Here is a 24,091-nt window from a genome sequence, read left to right on the forward strand (position 1 = left end):
ATGAAATGGCCAGAAGAGGAAAGTTATGATTACAAAACATAGCTTCATCATCAGTTGGCAAACAATGAACAGAAGTATTTATTCATAATTTCTCTTCCCCTATTACATGTATTTTCTTTCCTTCTTTCTTTCTGTTTCTCTCCTCCTTTTGTCCATATTTTGCATAGCCTATGGTTGTGGAGATAGGCTTTATATAGTTATGAATATCAACATAGAATTATGACTGTACTAATAAAAGATTGAGATTGAACACCTCCCAAAGAAAAATTCAAAGGCTGCTAGAATATTTTCTTTTCCTGGGGCGCCTGCGTGGCTCAGTTGGTTAAGCATGTGCCTTCGGCTCAGGTCATGATCCCAGGGTCCTGGGATCGAGTCCCGTGTTGGGCTCCTTGCTCAGCTGGGAGCCTGCTTCTCCCTCTTCTTCTACCCCTCCCCCTGATCGTGCTCTCCCTCTCTCTCTCTTTCTTGCTCTCTCTCTCTCTCAAATAAATAAAATCATTTAAAAAAAGAATTTTTTTTTCCTTTTGGAGAGTTCTTGAGTGTATTTTTTGCTGTTTGGTGATGATTTCATCATGTTTTGTATGAGTTTATTGTTATTTCTGTCTTTTAAAAAATGTTTGTAAATTTAAGTATTAGAAGAAGGGTGCTTGTGGAAATAGTATTGCCAAACTGTGGTTAATGTAGTAAACTGATAGAGAGTGACTTCCTATACTTTGGAAGTTTGAAAGCTCTATCTTACATAACCCAAGTTCTGGATGATTTATGTATGATCAATCAGATGCAATTCTGTGAGAGTTGGGAGATGGATGAAGGATGAAAACTATGTGTACTTTTCTCTCAGCTTTCTGCAGGCAAGCAGAATTAATAATGGTGCTTGATTTTATGGTGGTAGCAATATCAGACATCCCAGTCACTAACTTGATAGATGTTAAGGGACAGGACACAGAGTAAGAATGTAGCTGGCAAAGTCTGTATGTAGCACAAGGTGATTCTGGACCAAGCACTGTCATACTAGCTTCCCGATTAGGGGTTTTCTTGACTGTGGCCATGGTGGTATGGATCTTCAATCAGTGATTTCTTAATCATAGAAGAGATAACAGCCTTGTTGGTCTGGTCCTCCAGTGTAGGTACTGAAAATTTTTTTGAAAATTCATCCCCTATTCGGTTTTATTAGCCTTCCTAACAATTCCATAGGCAATTTGAAAACTGTAATAAGACAGTTCCGGCTTAAAATACCTAGGTAGACTGTTTTCTGCAACTGAGGTATGATTAAGATAGTGCCATAGGTTTACTCCAAAAAAAGAAATGTTTCTTTTTTAATTTATGAAGTATACACCTTTAACAAACTATGTATACACCCTATAAACTATGACCACAGATCACATAAGCATACCCTTCATGTTCTTATAGTTTTTTTTCCTAAAATTATATGCAATATTTCGAATTCCTTCAAACCTAAAATCAAAATTAATTCATTTAGATTTTACGGCTTTGAGTAATTGTCTCCTCCAGGCACTGAATTTTTAAATAGTTTCATATTTCAATGTTTATGGAGATACTTGCAGTTTTTCCATGAGCAGTTAATTACAAATGAAGTGGTTTTTTTAATAGAAATATTAACATGATGGCCCCAGCTGCATCTTGATGTATGCAATCTGAAGATGTTTTCTAGGCACTTATCTCTTTAATAGGATGAGTCTGCTTTGTTATTCAATTGAATAATGGATGGCACAACTACCACAATGATGCAAGATTGAATGTTTCGGCATCATCAAGATGAAGTCACTTCCCTTTGAGCTTTCAAGTAAAATCTGGCTGAAGTCAACTGCCAGATTTCTTTTTAGAGACTTATTCAGTCAAGAAATCTGTTCACATTTATTGAGCATTTAGTATATACAAAGAACTGAAGTCTGCAATAGAGCATAGGAAAAACAATAAACAGAACATCATTTTAAAATGGTGACATACACTTACCCATGCTGCTACATATGACTGAAATTACATGCAGAAAATGAAGCAAACAAAACTCTAAAGGCTAGGATCTGAGGGCAACCAAGTGAGTCAGTTTCCTTAAGTACCTTCCCTAGAGCTCTGCCACAGATCACAGAGTTTCAGCCTAGAGGTTCCCCATGGGCTAACATGATTTTTGTGAAATACTATTTTTTTTTAAATTTTTTTATTTTATTTATTTGACAGAGAGATAGCGAGAGCAGGAACACAAGCAGGGGGAGTGGGAGAGGGAGAAGCAGGCTTCCCACGGAGCAGGGAGACTGATGCGGGGCTCCATCCCAGGACTCTGGGATCATGACCTGAGCCAAAGGCAAACCCTTAACGACTGAGCCACCCAGGCGCCCTGTGATATACTATTAAATAGGTAAGGTATTTATATTTATATTAATTCCTTTCAAGGCAAGAGAATTATAGAATAACTGTGTAATTTAATGGCAATGCCATGGAATTTGTAATTCCACATATTAAAAATGTGGTTTTATTTTTTTAGGCAAGTCTTTTGGCCTTATCTCAAAAGAAACTATCCAGAATGTAGCACAGGGAGTTAAAGACATGGAAAACAAAAAAGAGAGGTTAAGAAACATGAAGGCTACAACAATGAGATTTAACATATATCTAATGAACATTCCAGAAAGGGTTCGGAGAGAGAAGAGAGGAGAAAGAATGATTTTTAAAGATATAATGACTGAAAATTTTCCAGAACTGATAAAAGAAACAACCCACAGATTCAAAGAATCTCACTGAATTTCAATCAAACACTTTGACATAAGATGGACATAATCTTGGTCATTAAGAATGTTATAGATTAATGGGGAAAACAAATATTGGTAAGTGCGGGCAACATAGGAGCCCACTGATAAGCACGGGGCCATGCAATCATTCACAAGTCTTCTACAAAGGTGACTTGCGTTTCATGCACGGCCCCAGTCAGTGGGAGGAGTGTGGAAACAGTACTAGCTTCATAGAAAAACAGAACTCCTCCCCTTCAATGCAATGTCTGTTTGTGAAATAATTGAGAAACGCAAACAAAAAATGATGCAGAGCCTAATTTTGCCGAATGTAAGTTTAAGAAGTATTATTAAAGTTTGTTTATGCGTTGCTCAAATCAAATGATAAATTATAAATTATTATCTAGTGTGTCAGTTCTATTGTTGTTAGAATATTAGCTAGAGTTCCATCAAATTTAAAGTACTGACTGGGGTTTGGTATTATAGAAATTATAATGATGTATGCTTAACAAGTCATTAATAGTGACACCCTGTATAAACAAAACTTCATTCTGAGCAGAAAGTGAAATGATAAAAATCATTCCTTCAGAAATTAGTACTGTACTACTGTGAAATATGCTAATCAAATAACTTACGTCTATATTAAATGTTAGGTGTGACCACTCTTCTTGTATCAAAATTTCTCAAAAGGTATAAAAAGTACCCCAAGTAATTATGTTTGAATAAAGAAGCAGCAATATATCACATGCACATTTAACTGTAAAATTTAATATCAGGTAAATGGACAATTCTAGTTTTTGAAAACAGGGAAGACCAAGTCTTCAAATCTTGATTGCCAATTCCCTGTACTCAAATTCCAAGAGTAATTATTTTGTCACTGTCTTATGCTACTGTCTCACTAAAATAAAATTGCATTCTCTTCTCAAAATGTCATTTCATCTTATCTATTTTATGTAATGTTAGTGTTACCCAGCACACATTATGAGCATAATGGGTAATGAAGACAAGGAAGGTTTTCTAGCTCCTTCTTGGTCATCAATAGGGACTGTATTTCCTTCACTTACAACACATGTTCCAATTCCGCTTTGCTCATCTCTTAACCTTCTTGTTTGGCACTGTTCCTGCAGTTGGAATATATTGTTTGTAGTTTCTCTATAATATTCCTTGCCAGAATAATTTGTTTGACATTAAAGCTTTAGTCTCTATCTAGTCCTGGAAACAGAGAAGGCAAAACTTCTAATTCCATAAAAAGCACTTTGATACCTCTGTTCCCCCCCTTTCTGAATCCTCTCTAGAGCAAAGATAACAAAAATTTTGTCTTCTTATATATGGAATCTAAAAAAAATTAATTTAATTAAAAAAAACTGAATTCATAGTAGCAGAGTAGAATGGGGGCTAATTAGAGGCTGGGATGTGGTGGGACAAGGGGGATAAAAAATAGAGCCGTGGTTGCCAGGGACTAATGGAAGGGGGGTTGTGGGGAATAATTGTTTAATGGGCACAGAGTTCCAATTTTGCAAGATGGAAAGAATTCTGGAGATGGATGGTGGTGATGGTTGCACAACAGTATGAATAAACTTACTAGCACTAAACTGTAGACTTAAAATGGTTAAGGTAGTACATATAATGTTACATATATTTACCACAATAAAAAAGTTGGAAAAAAAGAGAACAGCTATGGAACATTTCTCTCCCATATTGTGTGATGAAAACATAATTCTCTTTCACTTTTCCAACAAGAAGAAATTTTTTCTATCAGAATATAATTTCTAGGGGCGCCTGGGTGGCTCAGTCGTTAAGCGTCTGCCTTCGGCTCAGGTCATGATCCCAGGGTCCTGGGATCGAGCCCCGCATCGGGCTCTCTGCTCGGCCGGGAGCCTGCTTCTCCCTCTCCCACTCCCCCTGCTTGTGTTCCCTCTCTAGCTGTCTCCCTCTCTCTCTGTCAAATAAATAAAATAAAATCTTAAAAAAAAAAAAAAAAAAGAATATAATTTCTAATAAATTTGTTTGGTGATGAAAAACATTTGTCCTCTAGGAGGACCCCACATCTACATCATGACCCACTTAGCCTGGGTCACCGATCACCTCCATACTTCTTGAGGGACAATGCTGATGGGGTGGTTGTCAATGTCATAAAGTAGATGGCTTCTCGTCCCAATGTAAACTAAGCACATGTAACTTTGACAATGGAGATGTCTATGACAAAGTCAATGAAATACATGTGTTCTCTGCTCTCCTACATGTTCGTTAGTTGTATTTTTATGTCATATACATGATGCAGCCAGCATATGCATCTTAACAGCTCAGTTACAAATCATATCATCCTTAAGTAGTTGATTTGTATTGATTGGAAAATACAATGGTATATATAAACATTGACAGCGATAATCTTTTTATTGTCCTCTTTTTCTACATAGTTTTAAATTTTGTTTTCATTTTTGGAGTTTTCCAAAGTATATAAAAAAAAATCTCAGTTGAGTGTAATAGCCACTGTTTGAGTTGTATGGTGAAACTTTGTCCCTCTTCAATGCCCTCTCTCCCTGCAGAGGGGTGGGTCCAGCAGCTGTGCTTATTTTTTTACCTTTTTTTTTTTTAAGATTTTATTTTTTTGACACAGAGAGAGTGGGGAGAGAGAGCGCACACACAAACAAGGGGAGCAGCAGGATGAGGGAGAAGCAGGCTCCCCGCCGAGCAGGGAGCCAGAACATGCGGGGCTCGATCCCAGGACCCTGGGATGCTGACCTGAGCTGTAGGCAGACGCTTAACCCACTGGGCCACCCAGGCGCCCGTCTTTTTGACTTTAGATGATACAGCTGATTGAACCAAAATGCTCTGATCAGATTATTTTCTCAAAAATTTGAATGGAGCTACGTGGGCACTGAGTTGTCACTCTAACACATCAATAAAGTCCGTAACCCCCGTCCTACCTTCCCTGACTTCAGGGGCTTTAATGCTCACTCTGAGATGTCATATATCCTTTTGCTAGGTTCCTTTTGTGCTTATGATAGCTGGAAGTTGCTCTTGCTCTTAGTGAAAGGAGTCACGGAGAAGATGCTGACTTTCAGTAAGGAGATAGACCTTTCAGTAAAATAACTCTACCGTAACTTCACCACTACCTCAAGTGACCCCGAGAAGTTAAAAAGTTCAATATAATTACTGGATAGGATACCAGAACATCAAAAAGAGGGATGTCATGATCAATATGAAGTCAAGTTTAAAACAAGAGAAAGAACTAGAGAATTATAAAATGTTCTCCTCAGGTACAGACGCCGTTGTGTGGAATGAAGTGGAGTTTGAGATAAGCCTTAGGGGGACTCCGGCACACATGCATTGTGGGGCCTTCCGGTAAGCTGATCAGAGGGGCAGGCATGACGACTTCCGAAGACTGACAAATTCTTTCACTTTTACATTTATCTGAGATTTCACGGGCATTTTAGTTTGGAAGTAAAGCTAACTTTTAAACAATAAGTGTACAAGCAATTCAAAACTGATATTTTTCAGTTATAACTTTAGATGTTTTTATTATTCAACATGTTAAGACATAATTTAGAAATTCTCTATTTTTATTATTTTTGTTGATTCATAGAAGAAATGTATAAAATCTTAAACTATTAATGGAATAAAGTGTTACACAGGAGTGAATTTTCCAGGTAAGTGGACACCAACTAATTAAGCTTCCAAATGTGCACTAGAGAAAGGTTACACTTTTAAAAAATATTCATTTCCTTGATTTCTTAAACCAAGAATACTGGATATAAATCAACATTTTCTCAAGGGGCAATTGAGGGATTTAGAGCTATTTTTACTACTTGCTTCTGGTTGTTCCACTTTTCCAGTTTTCTGTCTGCAGCGGAAAAACTTCAAGAGTTAGTATTGACCACAGACCTGAGAATATAAACCTTTTTCCATGTGGTGGTGTAACAATCTTCGGGGACTACTATTATTTGAGTCCTATTGCTTTCTCAGCAGTTTCCTTGGATTTACATTTTAAAGGTGGGACAAAACTTCCAACTCTACCGAAAGCCCTTTGAAAGCTCAGTTGCTTCTTACCTGAATTCTTCAGAGCAAAGGTGACATAAATGCTTCCATTTATAGCATGTTTTCATCTACATTAATTTGACAAAGCCTGAACTATAGATTGATATTGGGGAAACTGGCTGAATGCTGTTGAAGAATGTAGTATTTTGTGGGCTATAATTTTACTGAGATGTGACCTTAGGGCTGTAAATACTCACCTCAATATTTAAATTGAGTGTACTTTCCTTCAGGAAAATAGTAACAAAAACATGTTAGTCTAAATAATTTTTTAAATATTTAATTAAAAAACATAGGCTGAAAATGACATTTGTAATATATATATATATATGTGTGCATACACACACTCATATTGTTCATAATTAACTATAGGGTACAAATTAAGAGTAAGAATAATTCTAATTAATTGATTATTAAATTTCAAGAATGAATACTTTGTTATATAAGGTTTGAGATTGTCACTTAAATTCACTATATGAAAAATTAACTTGTAACATTTATTTCACTTTATGGGTGTTTCTTTTTTTCTTTACTAATATAGACTAAACTAAAAGCTATAGGCAAGCAGTGTAGGACCAATGTTTTTCTTGAAAACTCCTCAGGTCAGGGGTGCCTGGGTTGTGGCTTGGGACGGACTCTTGATTTCAGCTCAGGTCATGATCTCAGGGTTGTAAGATGGAGCCCAGCATGGTTCCATGCTGCGTGGAGAACCTGCTTAAGATTCTCTCTCTCAGAGCGCCTGGGTGGCTCAGTCGTTAAGTGTCTGCCTTTAGCTCAGGTCATGATCCCAGGGTCCTGGGTTCGAGCCCCACATCAGGCTCCCTGCTCAGCGGGAAGCCTGCTTCTCCCTCTCCCACTCCCCCTGCTTGTGTTCCTTCTCTTGCTTTGTCTCTCTGTCAAATAAATAAATACAATCTTAAAAAAAAAAAAAAAGATTCTCTCTCTCTCTCTCTCTCCCTCTGCCGTCTCCATCCCTCCTTTCTAAAAAGAAAACAAAAACAAAAAAACTCCTCAGGTGATTTTAAAATGTGGGTAGAGTTGAGAAATATTGCATGAGAACTTACCATGTTGATAAAAATTGCTTCCTATTATATCTTTTTGACATTTAAAAGTATTTCATTTCAGTGATACTTGCAGTAATAATCAAGAGTAGGCCATTTAAATAATATTGCATTCAACTAAGAGAATGAGAAAACTGCAAGATTCCCCATTTACCAACAGAATGATGAACTTGAGTCTATCTAACAAAAAAAACTTATTTATTTTATTGAATGTTTTCATGTAAATGTGAACTTTTTATGATAGAAAGTAGCCAATTTTCTGGATGAACTTGTTTTCCATATCACCTTAACGTGTTAAAGGAATCAACGTTAGCACTTCATGAACCCCCCTAAAATTTCAGGGTAGCTTTATACTTTCCTTGTCACCCTCCAACTTTTTATTTTAAGAAGAAATTTAAGAAATTAACAACATTTAAAATCGCTATTACAAAATATCACTGTTATATCCCAATGTAAAAAAAGTCACAATAAATTCAATTCTTGTCAGCAAACATGTATGAATGACCAGAGTAAAAAAAACCACAATTTTCAGATCAAATATATTTAAATTAATTTTAATAAGTACAAAAAGATAATGTTTAGCATTAATTTGCATGTGATTGATTAGTATTTTTTTTTTAAACAGCAAGCATAATGACACATTCAATAAAGGCCAAATTATCTTACATATGTGAAAAATAGTGACTTTTCCCAATTACAACAAGGTCACAAATTACAAATATTATTAGCTCTTGAATGATTTTCTCAAATGAGAAAACCTACCATACAAGTATATTGTCACCCAGAAAATTTCAAATTTCACCTAATGTGAATATTCAAAGTTTAGTGTTGGAGCTGTATCATACATTCTCTATGCATGTAATTTTATTATTAATATGTAGCAAGGGGAAAACATTTCATTCTTTTCTGGGTTTTTTTTTTTCAAATTTAGCAACAAATATGAAGCTTTCATAAGTTTTCATGCATGTCAACTCTAAAGGGAATATTTCATGAAAGGTCACGTTCCTCATTTTAGAGCACACCAAAACCTGAATCTGTATCTGCTCAGGAGAATCTTGAAGAAAACTGGATACCAACAAACTTTAAATCAATTATGGAGCAGGCACCTAAGATCAATAAGTAATCGAGAACTTACCCATGGATGCTAAAGTTTAATTCATAAAAATTGTGGCTCAAAGTTCAGTTTCATTTAAGCCACTCTAATCATACATTAAACTTCTTCACACATTATGCAGTTTAAAACACAGCCAAGTACTTCAACTACTATGTTGAATATTTTTTAAAATAAATAAATGGGAACAAATTTATCAGCCATTATTTCTTAAGTAATTCCATACCTAAATCCTTTGTTTTGCTTTCCTAATATCATTTGTTCTTACAAATGAACTTCACGGGAAGTACTTGTATTTATACAATAATACAGGCTGGAATTTGACAGCATGTTATGGTAAAGTAAGTCTTCTAAAACAAAGCATGAAAAACTGGAATTTTCACACCAACTGAGCTATTTCAACACTAACAATCTCAACTCTGGCATGTATTTGGGGTCCGTTTAGACTTCTTTCTATAAATAGTAACTTCCAACAAACAGATGAAGTCAATACGTAATTCTTTAAATCCAATGAGTTTAAATGTCATGAAACCAACCATATGGCAAACAAAACAAAACCTCTCTGACTCCTAACAAAACTGGCCCCCCCAAAAAAGAAAACAAAGAGTATGCTTAATCAATTTTAAACATTTTTACATTATCATTACCTATGGCTCAAAAAAAAAAAAAAACGCAACATACTCCTAGAAACTAAATTGTAATTAATGTTTGTGAATAAATAGTTTCCCAAAAATGGGTTCTTGGTTGCTTTATAGTTCAGTGTTTGCTTGGTTTTGTCATATAGAAAAGCAGATGGTGGACTTTTCAATGATTGACGCCCCCCAAAAGGTATGAATAAATTTGAATTAAAGCAGAGAAAAATACAGCTTTTTTTTTTTTCCTTTTTCTAAAATACGTGTTAGACTAGCATGTCGGTGTACTACACAGAAATTCTAAACTTTCAGAACTTCAAGAATCACACAGTGATTTCCGGTTGTTGTGAGGACTAAATGAGGTACTCTATGTGAAGGGCTTAGAATATCGACTGGGATGTGATGAGCTCTCTATAAGAATAAACTCTGAACCATTTCAATTCAAAAAGGTATGAAACTGACCAGTAATGAATAGAGATGACTAGGCATTTGCATACCATCAACCAGATATTTAATTTAATGAAACCTTTCACAAACCTCCATTTACAAACTTGGAATTCAAAGATTTTCCTATCCTGCCTTAGAAGCAGAATTGTGAAGTCATTTGAGCCAACTAGAAATACAGCAGAAAGATGTTTACAACTTTATAAGAAGGATATTTCTAACCATATGTATGGCTCAAGACTAAATTCCAACTAATAATTTTGTTATGGATCTATTGAAAAAAACAATCCTATTGACTAAGTTAATGGCTAGTTAATAAAAGCAAAAGCTACATTTGAGATTGGACCGATTAATAAAATAAATTGTTCAGATTTCATAAAATTGTCTGAATTTCTCAAAATGTTCTTTCATACCTGGAAATACGCACACACACACACATGCACTCACATACACACACACACTTCTAATCAAAGCTAAGAACTTATTAAGGGTTCTTTGGGAACTATAAACTGAAACATCTATTGGTTGTTCTTCCCTACTGGCCATATTAACTGATATTATGTATTAACTACAACACAGAGAAGGTGATTTAAAGTGGGGTATATAACTATGTATATGAGGAAATGTTCTTCATATATACAGACAAATACAGACTATTTCAACTAAATAAAGTTGAAAACAGTGGTATAAATATGTTGAATGATTAAGAATTTTCAAGAAAAACATGACGATACCAAATTCTTATAAGAAATAAATTTTTTGATTACCTTTCCTGCATGCTTTCACATGAATTTCATCTATTTTAGTATTTTAATCATGATGCTTACCATGATGGAATCACAACTGTTAAACATTTCTGTATACACTCACGCATATAATTTCTCCCTTTTCTTGGGAGTTAAAAAGGAAAAATGCTTCACTAGGTTTAATGAGCAACAGCCTCATTTTTTTCTAGTGGGTTTTTCTCTTTGATATTTCTTTCCCTGTTTTAGAGGTCTTAAATTTGTTTTTGAATTTGATGAAAATGTGAGTGATTACACTAATGGAAAATATTAGTACCTTTTATATAAATGCTGGCTACAAAAGATTATGGATATTAAAAATTTCATGAAAACTGGATTTCATCTTTTAAAGCATGAATTCAATAAAGAAAAAAGATTATACTTTGTCTTGTCCACACTGTTATGCGTAATTTTGATAGTGTCTCTGGTTTCCAAGCGTGGATATTAAAGATAACCACAGCCCTCCGCAGTGTAAATGGTATGCTTCTATATACTCTGAATTAGCACGTTGGGGAAACCCAACGTGCCCATGAAACCTCAATTAAAAGGAAAATAAATTCACTATAAGGTAGCAATGGGTCAGCTTGATTCCCTTGAAATTCTGAATCTTTTTATATAAATCTTGTCATTTGCAAAAACTGGATAGAACTAGAGGGTATTATGCTAAGCAAAATAACTCAATCAGAGAAAGACAATTATATGATTTCACTCATATGTGGAATTTAAGAAACAAAACAGAGGAGCATAAGGGAAGGGAGGGGAAAATGAAACAAGAGGAAATCAGAGAGGGAGACAAACCATAAGAGATTCTGAATCATAGGAAACAAACTCAGGGTTGCTGGAGGGAACGGGCGTGGGGGGATGGAGTAACTGGGTGATGGGCATTAAGGAGGGCGTGTGATGAATGAGCACTGGGTGTTATATGCAACTGATGAATCACTGAACTCTACCCCTGAAACTAATCATATACTATACGTTAATTAATTGAATTAAAAATTTTTTTAAAAAGCTAAATAAATGTATTACCGGGAGCAATGGGTCAGCTTGATTCCCTTGAAATTCTGAATCTTCTTATATGAAAAAAAATTATGCAAATTGCTTCAAAAGTATGCAAATGCATGTAAGAATGTCAGAAGACTAACAACAGGAACAAGCTATACAGTTTGGTGTTTGGTAAACCTATTAATATTAATAATCCTATTAATATGGTCTCGGATTCAAGTTAAATAATAAACATTTCCCTGTTTCACAGGTATTGTCTGAGGCATCAGGAATGGAGCATTTGAAAAAAGTCTTAATAGATGCTGAAGAACCATGACTTTGCAGAAGGTGACTTGACTTACTTCACTTGTCCTCTCATTGAAATGATGACAAGCCATGCTAAAGTACAGTAGTGACAGAATCCACAGAGCTTTGGTGCCCCTCTAGAATCTATGATACCATGGCACAATTCAGTTCCCTTAGCCAGGAATATAAAAAGAACCATATCATAATTAAATACTGGATTACATCTTTTATATATCAAAGAAAAATATGAGTGAAATAATAGTGTCTGTGTTCTTTTTTTTTTTTTTTTTTAGATTTTATTTATTTATTTGACAGGGAGAGACAGAGCGAGAGAGGGAACACAAGCAGGGGGAGTGGGAGAGGGAGAAGCAGGCTTCCCGCAGAGCGGGGAGCCTGATGCGGGGCTCGATCCCAGGACCCTGGGATCATGACCTGAGCCGAAGGCAGACGCTTAACGACCGAGCCACCCAGGCGCCCCAGTGTCTGTGTTCTTTTTAAATAAACTATGACATATTTAAGAAAAAAAACTGAAAATGTCACTCAAGGGGATCACTTATCCAAACCTGAGATAAATTCGAGAGAGATCCCTGAAGATTGCTAAAAAGTAACACTGGCATTTTAAAAATCACTGACATTTAAAATCATTACTAAATGCTTATATTTGTTCCATTTTTGTACTGAAAAAATAGGAACATGAATAGGAGGAAAAAACAAAACAGCCACTATCTTAAGCACACTCATGATGATATAGCTCATTAGAACAACTCTCAGTGCTAAATTAATTCATGTGTTCCATTTAGCCTTTGATCTTAAGTCTTTAGAATAAGAAGGTGCACTTTAATTTTCAATTAAATTCTGTGGGTGTGATATGAGTGTTATTAACATCATCCCCATGGTATGGCACATAGTAGGAGGTAAAAAAATATTTGTTGAATAAATATGAGCTGATTCAGAGCAGCAACTAGCTATACAATAATGAGACTCTATCTCTGTATATGCACATGTTCTTATCTACATTTTGTACATACCATAACTCTTTATGTCAATGTACAACTGCATGAAATAGGCATCATATTATGGGCCAAAGAGACGTTTGTTAGTATATTAAAAATGTATTTCCTGAAAAATTGGTCTCATTTTAATAAATTCATGTCACTTCTGTTTTGCATCTTTAAAATGGTTTATGGAAGGGAGAATGATTGTAAACACTATAGTTCTATAATTTAAAATCATTTTTCATGGAGCATCCTCCCTCTCTCCTGCAAGACCAAAAGCTCCCTTTGATTTATCTAAACTTTAAAGGATTAAGAAGTGCATTAAAAAATACAGCAAAGTGGAGAAATAATAGAAAATCCTGATCTACATTATCAGAAAATCTGAACTGTCGGGATGTTATTAAGCTCAAATAAGATTTTGGCAATTAAAACTAAAAATAAGGATAACAGTAAGAGTAACTTTTCCGGCCAATCTACCATAAATGTTAATAAAACTGGTGCCATCAAGGTAGGTGCAGCCCTTTGTCAAAGGTAAAGATGAGTCTTTTCTGTTGTCACACAGAAACTGCTATTTACAACTATTTTTACATATGCACATATTTATAAATTAATAATTTATAGTCAGATATGAAGGGGGAAATGCAGAACTTACAAGAACAACATTTTAAAGTGTCTAATAATGAATACCAAAGCATTTTTATTGCTTGCCCTCAAGCATGGTGCACTTTCTTAGACTCTTGCACACTTTCTTAAACTCTACTGAGGATCTAGGTTATATTTAAATGCGTAGGAAAATAGGATATCTTCTATTTCAATATATGAATAAAGTGTATATGTTAGAACTATTTAGATAACTAAGAAGCTGTAATTGGAAGGGAATTAAAGAAATACATTTATTAGCTCATGTAACAATTTTATTTTATTAAGGATTATGGATTACCTTTTGTGAGGGAATTTTTAATGTCAAAACTGTCTTCACGGCAAATTCTGTTAATAAGATGCATTTGTGACCTTGGTATTAATACAGTCATGCAAAGCACATAATAGAATCACACTAAAACAAAGAAAATGAAAAAGAAATAAAATTTAAACGAGGCAAAGGAATAGCAATTTTTGTTGTGATTTTGCTTATTTCCGTAAGATACTCCTTTTATTTGATTTTATGAACATACTTATTTATGCACTATACTGAAATACTGTACAAAACTGCAAGAAATGCCACTATTTGACTACTTATGTTTCTACAAAAACACCATCATAAAGGTGTATCTATTAGTAAAAGTCAACTAATAACTGCTAATGTAGATGTGAGTCAAAAGGATTTGGGGGTATGCCAAAAATGTTAAATCTAGGCATGAGACACAACTGTTAACTTCTATTGATACATTTCAGGGGCATAGAGAGTATATTTTAAATATTAAAAGAAAAATGAATTTTACATATTAATAATTAGTAATTATATAAAATTGAAAACTGTGGTTTCTAATTTAGCTATTTGTGTGCGTGTGTGTGTTCTAATTTAATTAGTATGCGTGTGTGTGTGTGTGTGGGTGGGTGTGGGTGGGTGGGTGTGCGTGCACGCATGTGCACTCATGTTGTGTGCATGTGAACTAATCCAGAATCTGTTGGTGATGCTTTAAAGTTTCTGTTTAAAAATGTTCAACTCTTACCAAAACCTCTTCTGGTATACAAAGCTGTTGTAAATTTGAGTCAGTGAAATTTAAAGTCGCAATTTACAAAAGAAGATTTACATTAATTCTTATCTGAAAGCGCTGCTTCAAGACAGAAAAATGTGCCAACTAACTGCCCTTTCCTTTGTAATTAGTGGCTTCTGAGTCCTGATGACAAGAAGCCTTAAGGCAGAATTTGCAGTAAACAGGAAAGAAGAGAATCGTGTAAGTGCTCATCTATACGCTGGGACACCCATGAATTCTCATCGGTGGGAGTTTTTGGCACAATTTTCTAATCCAATATGAATGTTGCTCCACAGCAGCCAAACTGGATGTTTTTTCCAGTCTCCAGCACCAAGAAAATTTAGCTGATCAATTTCAGTACAACACATACCTGGAAAGAGTAAGACACATTTGTCTTTTTTTTTTTTTTTTTTTAATTTAAGGTAGTTTCCAATGATTAAAATAATCTGTAGGATTTCAATTATTACTCCCAAATGAACTCTGATGCTAAAATGTAATGACCATGACATTCTGATAGTTATTAAATTCTAGGCATAATTAACATCCTGTCAGGAGTGACTCGTAATTACTTGAGCTTGTCATGCGGTAATATGTTGCTCTAGATGCTATACAGAGTAATTAAAAGCTGATTTTAGATCTCTAGTTTTTCTTCTGATGTGTGCTAAGCTTCCAATTACACTAGCAGAGATTCTGAGCACTCATGGAGGGAACTGATGTGGCAGATACAAGGTCCTGTGATTTAGAAGAATTCATCTTGGAATGACAGTGTTACCTTACGTTATAGTTAGGCAACAGCAGAAAATAGTCCTATTTAAGACCGAAATCAAAAGAGTTCATCAAGTGTGGTGTGGGTCCCCACTTTCATCACTAGTAGGAAACAAATCAGATCATGTGAAACCCACTTTAAACGAGTTCCTAGGGTAAATCTTTAAAAAAGGCAATGGCTCTTCGGGAATGGGGTGCCTTCTGCCCGTAGTTCCTCAAGTTAGCAAATGCGTGTCTCTGTTAGAGGTCTACTGGTAAGCTTTATAGCTATATACATAGTGTACATGTTGGTTCACAAATTAGCAGTTATTAGTCAGACTGTACATAGCAAAACAAACAAAGTTCTATGTTGCTATACATCCCAAAGATAACCTGTGTCTAGATTCAAGGACTGACCCCTAATACAGGTTCTCTGTTTAAATACGTAGCCCAGTAAACTAAATTAAATGTACCAAACAAAACTGGGAAAACTATTCTAGACATTCTGTCAATTTTGCTGACACTGTTGAAGGTTTTCTTGGCCTCCGCTGGCTTGTTTTCCGGCTTCTTATTGGGTTCTGGCGTGGTTGCACTCTTGGAGATGGTGGAGAGAACTGGGTCTTTTGAAAGATTCGGGGCATAATTGGCAACAGCCACCGCATAAGCATTGTTCTGTATCATGACAGAGGCTTTTTCTTTTTTCTATTGAGAAATACAAGAATTAACACAATGTGGGTTGAGCCTGCTACTTAACATTTTCCAAACTCCAGTTCAAATTCTGAAGAAAGGTATCTTGATAAACATCATTATCCATTAGAAAGATGAAATTTAGGGAAATAAATAAAAGGAGTCCTGAAACCATGAGGAAAGCTCCAGAGTAAAATCAAGGATACCATTTTCTTGGAGAAGCATTTTTTGTTGTTGTTTACATGGAAAATAAACAATCAAAACCACACATCTAATAAACAATGCAACATTTTGACTCTTATAAGTTATTCAAATATTTGCTGAATGGATGAGAGAATGAATAAATGAAATGTAGAAATATTTTAACAAGAGGAATGATCATCTACAATGACCACAATTTCTGAATAAAGAAATTTAACTTCTTTAACTAGATAACAGGATTTCTCTCTTTCGTGTCAAATGCTTTACTCATATGATGGGAACCTAACCATATATAGTTGGCAGTGAAATAAATATTAAAAATGTGGGACAAAGATAAAATACAAACTTTGCTTTTTGCCTAGCTCATCCACAACCTGTTTCTCCTCCTAATCCCCACCCACTCGAATATGACTCACTATTATCTCCTGCCTGGACCAAATAACATGCTTAGTGCTCTCCCAGCTTCACTTGACCTTGTCCAACCATTAGACACGCTATAGCCACAGGGATTTTTTTTTTTAAGAGATCAGTGGGATCATGTCACTCCTCAGTTTAACTCTCTTAAACACTATCTCATGGAACTGAGAATAAAATCAGTAGTTCTTACCATGGCTTCTTTGCTTCATTAATTATATGCTAGTCCCATGAAATAACTTCAGTTTTCAAGAATACTTTCTTGTTTGATGCCTTTGGCCATGCTACTTCCTAGCCTGGAGGGCCTTCCTTCCATCCTGCTTTTCATGTCATCAATCCCCTCTCATACTTTGGTCTTGGTTTAGTCTTGGTCCTCAAAAAGACCTTCCTAACCACTCCATCTAGCACAGTCTTTTTGGCCATCTGCACTCTTCACAGCACTCAGATTACTTCCATCATGGCATTTTTCAAAATGTATAAATTCTTTTTTTAGTTGTGTAATTATTTGATTGACATCTTCCTTTCTCATTAGAATCTAAGTTCAATAAAGGCTGGTGCTACTTCTGCTTTGTTTGTTATCAACTTACACTTAGCATGATGCGTTCCACCAGGTAGGCACATGATATGCAACTGAATTAATGAACCTTAAAATATAAATAATATTTACCTGCATTTCTATACTAGTATAAATGTCTTCTTAGTTATCTAAATGCAAACAAAATTGAGCCACCTATTAATTATCCAAAATAATGAAGAGTGTAAATCAACAGATTTAGAGGATCAACTGGCCTAGAACAGAATTTCGATATCAGTTATTTTCAATTAAGTATTCTCAAAATGTTCAGGTAAAATGAGATAAGAAAGGGCCTCTGAAAGCCCAGCAGGATCTGAAAACAGGCCTGGATTTCTTGTCCTTCACTGGCATCGGGTTTCTCCCTCTCCTCTTTCCCTTGCTGATGAGGCATTCTTCCAGACCTGGCTGGAGTACAGAAGGAAAGGGTTCAGGGTCCACCATTATGAAAGCTACAAAACAGCTTTTATTCTGTAATGACACATGCAGTTCCCATGTTACAAATGGAGAGTCACCCCCTAGTATATAACTGATAGCCAGATGATAGCTAACACCTTTGAGCACTAGGATGTGTCAGGTTGAGCGTTAAGCCTGAGGGTGTCATTTGTGAAAAACTTCACTCCTGGATAGGAGGTAAGTTCTATTGTTAACCCTATATTATAAATTCCAAAATGGAGGCTAAAGAGGTTTCGTGACATAACCAGGTCTCCTGTTTACCAAGTGGCTGAAAGAGCACACAAACTCAGATGTGTGTGACTTCTGAACTTCTGCTTTAAACATCATACTGTGTGACTTTCTCTTTGAGGAAGCTATTTGAAATCTGGGAGTACACTTTTTCCTAAATTTCTCCAAATGAAGTTTATATCACTAGGTCAATCCTCTAAAAAGACTCTTTAAACCATAAAGTATGTAACATGCAGTGTTTATATTATCATTCTTTCAATTCTGCCTAAATATCATTTAAAATAATATCAAATTGCACTTAGAGAGAATTTGGACTTTGGGAATGTTCCTTAACCTCTCCCTGCTTCAGCTTCCAGTTGGGAAAAAAAAAAGGGGGGGGTGCGGATAATTATACCAAAGCCATAATGAACTGCTGTGAGAATTAAATGAATAAATGAATATTCAAACCACATTGAAAAGCACAGCCTCTTAGTGGAGAGCAGTAACAGTTATAACTCCATTACAAGCTAAACAAGAATACTGGCTTATAAAATGTATAGACAATATACTTTATATCTTTGGAAGAAGACATAAACATTGCATGGAGGAAATCAAGAAAGGAAGAGGGACGTTTAAGTTAGGTTAAGATTTATGGTGCAGGGCTTAGACATTTTCACAAAAAACTTAAATGGAAATGTCCTTTGTTGCAAGAGCAATCTACAGATAGAAACCCTGTACTGACTCTTACCAACCTCCTTCCTGCCCAATGCAAATAACCTTCAATTGTATATAAACCCACAGGTGATGCTAAAATTATTTAACAAACTCTGAAGCAGATGCACTAACAAATCAGAACAGGTACTCTAACTAATCTGAATGAGTATCAGCTGTAAATACCCAGAGGGCTGTACCAGTATGCACCGACCAAATATCACCCCTGCATGTTTGTATGTTGGTGTTTGTTTTTTTTATCCCAATACTGTGGATACTATAATAAGCAGTGTTAAAAATAATTTTAATGTATGTTTGTAACTTTTATTGCCTTAAACTACAAAGAACAAAATTTCATATTTTTTCTTCATTGCTCAAAGTATGGCTTCAATCTCTGAATATAAGTATAAACTTCAGAGGCAAGCTCAGTACCTGACAAGATGATGGCTTGACTTCACAATGTTCTCTTGGAACTTGGAAACTTGATTATTTTCAGAACCAACAGCAAGCAAAAGTGCAACAGTCATGAGTCCTATCTGTAGTCAAAACCCAGTGGTGGACCCCTGTAGTTTCTTATCAATTCATTAAATGAAGCACAGGGTACCCTCAGGGTGCTAAACCTTCTCAATTCCCAGCCATAGCCTCGTAAAGCCTTTCTGGCTCAGATCTTACAAAATCTTGTTTTGAAGGATAAAATAACTCCCCTCCGTCCATTTGAGAGTAACTGTCACAAATCTACAGTAAAGCAAAGTGTTCCTATTTAAAATTATTAATATCATGTATATAGAGAAAAAATACTATTGAATTCATAGCTGACTTACAGTTCTTAGATCTGCTAAAGCAAAGTACACAGATTAAATCCACATAATATATTATATTACTGTTCTTTGTAAGACATAGATCGCTAGTGATAGTATTAAAAAATATTCAGACTCTGGGCCATTACTAGAAGATATTACCTTGCCCTATTCATTACTAACTTCTATTAAAAAGAACCAAACTGATATATTATGTTATAAATCCTCTTTGAATATCTATATAAGCCTCTGATCAAGGCAAACCATCAGCAGGCTGAGTACTTGGGCCAATGATTTTGACCTACTCTACTTTATTCAGTGTGACCCTTGGCCTACACTCAGACCCTCAGAGCCTGGAAGAGAAATAGTGCAATGAAGTCTATTGTTGCGTTAACTCTTCAAACCAGTACTAACTGCCACAAGATAATTTTTTTAATGTTCATGTTTCTATATAAAGTTTTTGTTTCTTTTGAGAATTAGGCAAGCTCTGATTTCTACCTAATTTGTCATAGTCTAATTTGATCATTCTGTATTTCTGCTTTAAGTCTCTTAGGTAGGCCACTTCATATTAAGAATAAGGCCAGGTACGGCTGAAAATGTAAGTAAAGAAAACAATGTTAAATGTGAAGAATGAAACCAAACAGAAGGAGAATGGGGGACATGAAAGCAAATGGACACTGCTATTTTCTATTAATTATAAGTAACTTCTAAGGCTTTTGTTACCAATACACGGATGACTGACATAATACTTCTCACCAGAATTCTTACCCATTATGTTTCACTAGACTTCTCTATCAACATATTCTATAGATAATTAAAACATAAAATATCCAGAAATGAACTCACGTTACTTTTACTCCCAACCTAATTCTGTACACCTTCCTGCATTCCCTAACTTGTGAATGAAACCACAATTGAGCCAGGAACTGATAAACAACCCACACTGACCCCCTAGTCAGATCCATTTTATACCGACTCAGCTCAGAATCACTTCTTACTGCAATAAGTACTCCTTCCATGTGCTTCCATAGCACCCTAGTGTCTGTCTCAATAATGAAAAATACTTTTTTCACTTATTTTTTCTTCCACTTGATTGTAAGCTCCTTGAAAGCATAGACTGTGCAATGCAGAGCTCCTAGCATAGTTCCTAGCATAGAAAAGGCTCAAAAAATGTTTACTTTATAGCAAATGACATGTATGAGAATGATTGCTGTGACCAAAAATACATATTTAGAAAATATATAATATATAAAATATGAAGTATTTTATAGAGTAGCTATTTATTAGATTCATAAAAACTAGATTCCCATTGTATGTCCTACAATTCTGCTATGTAATGATCTTGAAAGTCTTCAATTTTACTATTCCACATGTTTATGGAAGTTGTTTTGCTATAATTGAGACTCATATAAGTGGGAAGGGGGAAAATGTGGCTAAACACAAAATCAGTAAGTTATGTATTTTTAGACATTATTTGGGGAAAAGAGTAAAATATGCCGCTATAGAATTTGTTGATTATGTTACTGAAGTGGAATGAAAATGAAATATAGTCCAAACTAATTAATTTTTCTATTTTTTTAAACAATGTTTTATAGGATTCCGAATATTCTGAATTTATTACTTTATTAGAATGTCTGAATATATATTTAAGATTTCGAGTCTGGAAAATTCAGATTATAGAAATCAAAATGTCTTACACCATGGGGCAAACCAATCTCAGCTTCCTTAGAGTATTAGATAAAATAATGTGTTAATAACTTGAGCAAATGCCCTATCTAAAATATAGCCATCTATTAGCAAAGTGACCTGGGATATAAATAAAAATAATAATCACATGGTTTCAGAATTGGAAAGAATAGCAGAGATTGTCCTTAGACTAAGGAAATGGAGCTCTCATAAATATAACACTAAATAAAACAGTGTTTGGAAAAAACCCAAGGTAGCCAAAGTAGCAAATCTATGCTCTTGCTATATATACCATGTTGCTTTTTTAGTCTATTGTGGCCACTAGCAAGCCCATTAATTTTAAAGCAACAACATGCTCCTTGGTCTGATAATACGCTGTTAACTGTCTGCTAGCCATCCTGACCGAGAAAAGTGATACTTACAGAAGATTGTTTGAAGGTTATACAGTCCATCCACTTCTCTAAGTACTCTAAAGTCTTTCCTTGGATTAAATTGGGCCATGAGAAAGCTATATACTTGGACCATATTAGCTTAGCTCCTTGAAGAATTGCCTTCACTGAGTTGTATGTTAATGTAATGCCTTCAGCTTTTATTGAAGGGGACTACAAGAAACATCAATATGAAATTCATTACTGCGTTTATTGGGAAAATGTTGACATTACTTTCAACAGTACCCAGCTTTCCCTAATATAAAACCCATATGATATTGTTTTATATAATTCAGTGTAGGAAAATATTTTCCCTAAGAAAATATATGCTTCCATTAAAAAAAAAAAAAAGATAGTAACTCTCCCCGCTCCCCCCCAAGGCCCATGGTTTACTCTGATAGCCAAGAAGCTCAGAATTTAAAGCTCAGCTTCTCTAGCTCTGGACTACAGTTAATGTTCTGGCCCAAATGGTGGACATATTTGCATCTATTTTCCTTCCTCCTGATATCCTACTTCTACTTATGTTTTATTTTATAAGAGTTTAAGTACATGCATTCTTTTGGTAAACTGCCTGAAATGCTTTTGGAACAAGGCAGGATGTTAAAAAATGCAAATAAATGAATAAAACACTTGAAATGTGATGTTTTCTATGAATTGCACGGCGTGAATCACAAAACAATGACACATTCCATGTTAGTTCAGATATTATGTTGCTAAGTCTGTGTTTTAAGTGATTTAATATCTAGTTTGTTTCCATAGAATATACTTCTTTTGGCCAGTGTAGAACCACTGACTTAGATTTAGAAATGGAAACAATCTAGAGACTAGAGTTATTTACTTTTAATTTAATTCAAATAAACTATGTGCTAACTATTATGCCAGGTAATAGAGAAAATGATGAGTAGGACAAAACTATTATCCTCTTAGATCATGTAGCCTACTGTTGAAAACAAAAAATACTTATATTAAAAGTATAATTTAATAAGGTTACACAAAAAGAATTTGTGTTGGGTGGCAATTACATTCATTTAAAAAGTTTCAATATTAAGTAAAATCAGATGGATATTAAGAAGTAAATAGGAGTTCATCAGTTAGGGAAAGAAGGAGGGGGCATTTTAGCAAGAGGGATCAGCACATCTAATGTCACAGAGATGTGTAGTGGCATGGGTATTTGGGGATGTTTGTAATGGCTAGAGGAAGAATATGAGCATGCACTTTAGCTCTCTGTTCAATCTTGGATGCACCACTTATTAGATGTGATCCTGAGCAAGTAACTTTATGTAACCAATCCTATAGTTTCTCATTTCTATTTTTTTTAAGATTTTATTTATTTTTATTTATCTGTCAGAGAGAAAGAGAGAGAGAGAGCGAGCTCAAGCAGGGGGAGTGGCAGGCAGAGCGAGAAGCAGGTTCCCCGCTGAGCAAGGAGCCAGATGTGGGGCTCTATCCCAGGACCCCGGGATCGTGACCCGAGCTGAAGGCAGACACTTAACTGACTGAGCCACCCAGGCATCCCTAGGTTCTCATTTCTAACACAGAGATATTCCCAGGCACATAGTAGGACGTGCACAATAAATAACAGTAATATTTTCCTTATTATTCCCAACCTATATATATATATGTATATATATGTATAAACTTATGAGAAAGCTATATATAGTTAGACCATATTAGCTGAGCAGCTTGAAGAATTCATTAAAGAGTTCAGCAGTTAACATTAAGAATTCAACAATTCCTTAAAGAGATGAGAAATGAAATGATCAGATTCCCATTTAGAAAGATGACCCTAGCACTATTGTGGAGGACAGATTGGAGAGAAACATGACTAGGGACAGTGAGAAATAAAGAGACTCAAAATAATGAGAGACAGTGAGGACATACTTCATGCCATAGAGACAGTAAAACAGGCACAATCTGATGGAAGGTCAGATGTTAAGGCATACTTCCAAGTTGTTCCACAACTTGGAAGTAGATATATCTATCTATTTTACAGATAAAAAATAAATAAATAAGTACATGTGGGCAGGGGAAAGACAGAAAATCAATTTAGAAGGTTTTATCTTTGTTTGTTCTTTCTTTAAAAAAAAGAGACACATAAAGATCGGAATGTCGTATTCACGTAGAAATGCCTAGGGAACAGGTTTGATATATGATCCTGGAAGTTAAAAGGAAGGTATGGGCGCAGTTGTAGATAAAAACTGTGGAAGGTAAGATAAAGGCATGAGCTGTAGATTTGATTTGGTTCTATTTCATTCATTCATTCCATATTTATTGAGCAACTACTGTATACAAGACCCTGTGAAAGGGTCAAGGATAAATGATTTATTGAAATAAACATGGTCATTGTTATAATTATCAATGAAGGAAAGGAGACATAAATATGCAATTACAAACTGTGATAAAGGATCTA

The 24,091-nt window shown here is 35.1% G+C and overlaps 1 protein-coding gene across 6 annotated transcripts in view; it reads right to left on the reverse strand.

Annotated features, from left to right (window-relative positions):
* Window positions 1-14,617: 14,617 nt before the first annotated feature.
* The window catches only part of GABRA2 (gamma-aminobutyric acid type A receptor subunit alpha2), a 120,645-nt gene continuing 111,171 nt past the window's right edge, over window positions 14,618-24,091 (reverse strand). For 4 of the 6 annotated variants that reach the window (XM_036072263.2, XM_036072258.2, XM_078068565.1 and 1 more), the window contains 2 exons: window positions 21,676-21,855; window positions 14,618-16,225 (listed from right to left, as the gene is read on the reverse strand). In XM_036072263.2, the coding sequence (XP_035928156.1) occupies window positions 15,929-16,225; window positions 21,676-21,855 (477 nt within the window). In that variant the 3' untranslated portion in view covers window positions 14,618-15,928. The other 2 variants (XM_036072259.2, XM_036072260.2) reach the window with 2 other exon arrangements.

Source organism: Halichoerus grypus, chromosome 3 (assembly GCF_964656455.1).
Source record: "Halichoerus grypus chromosome 3, mHalGry1.hap1.1, whole genome shotgun sequence".
Taxonomy (NCBI): Eukaryota; Metazoa; Chordata; class Mammalia; order Carnivora; family Phocidae; genus Halichoerus; species Halichoerus grypus.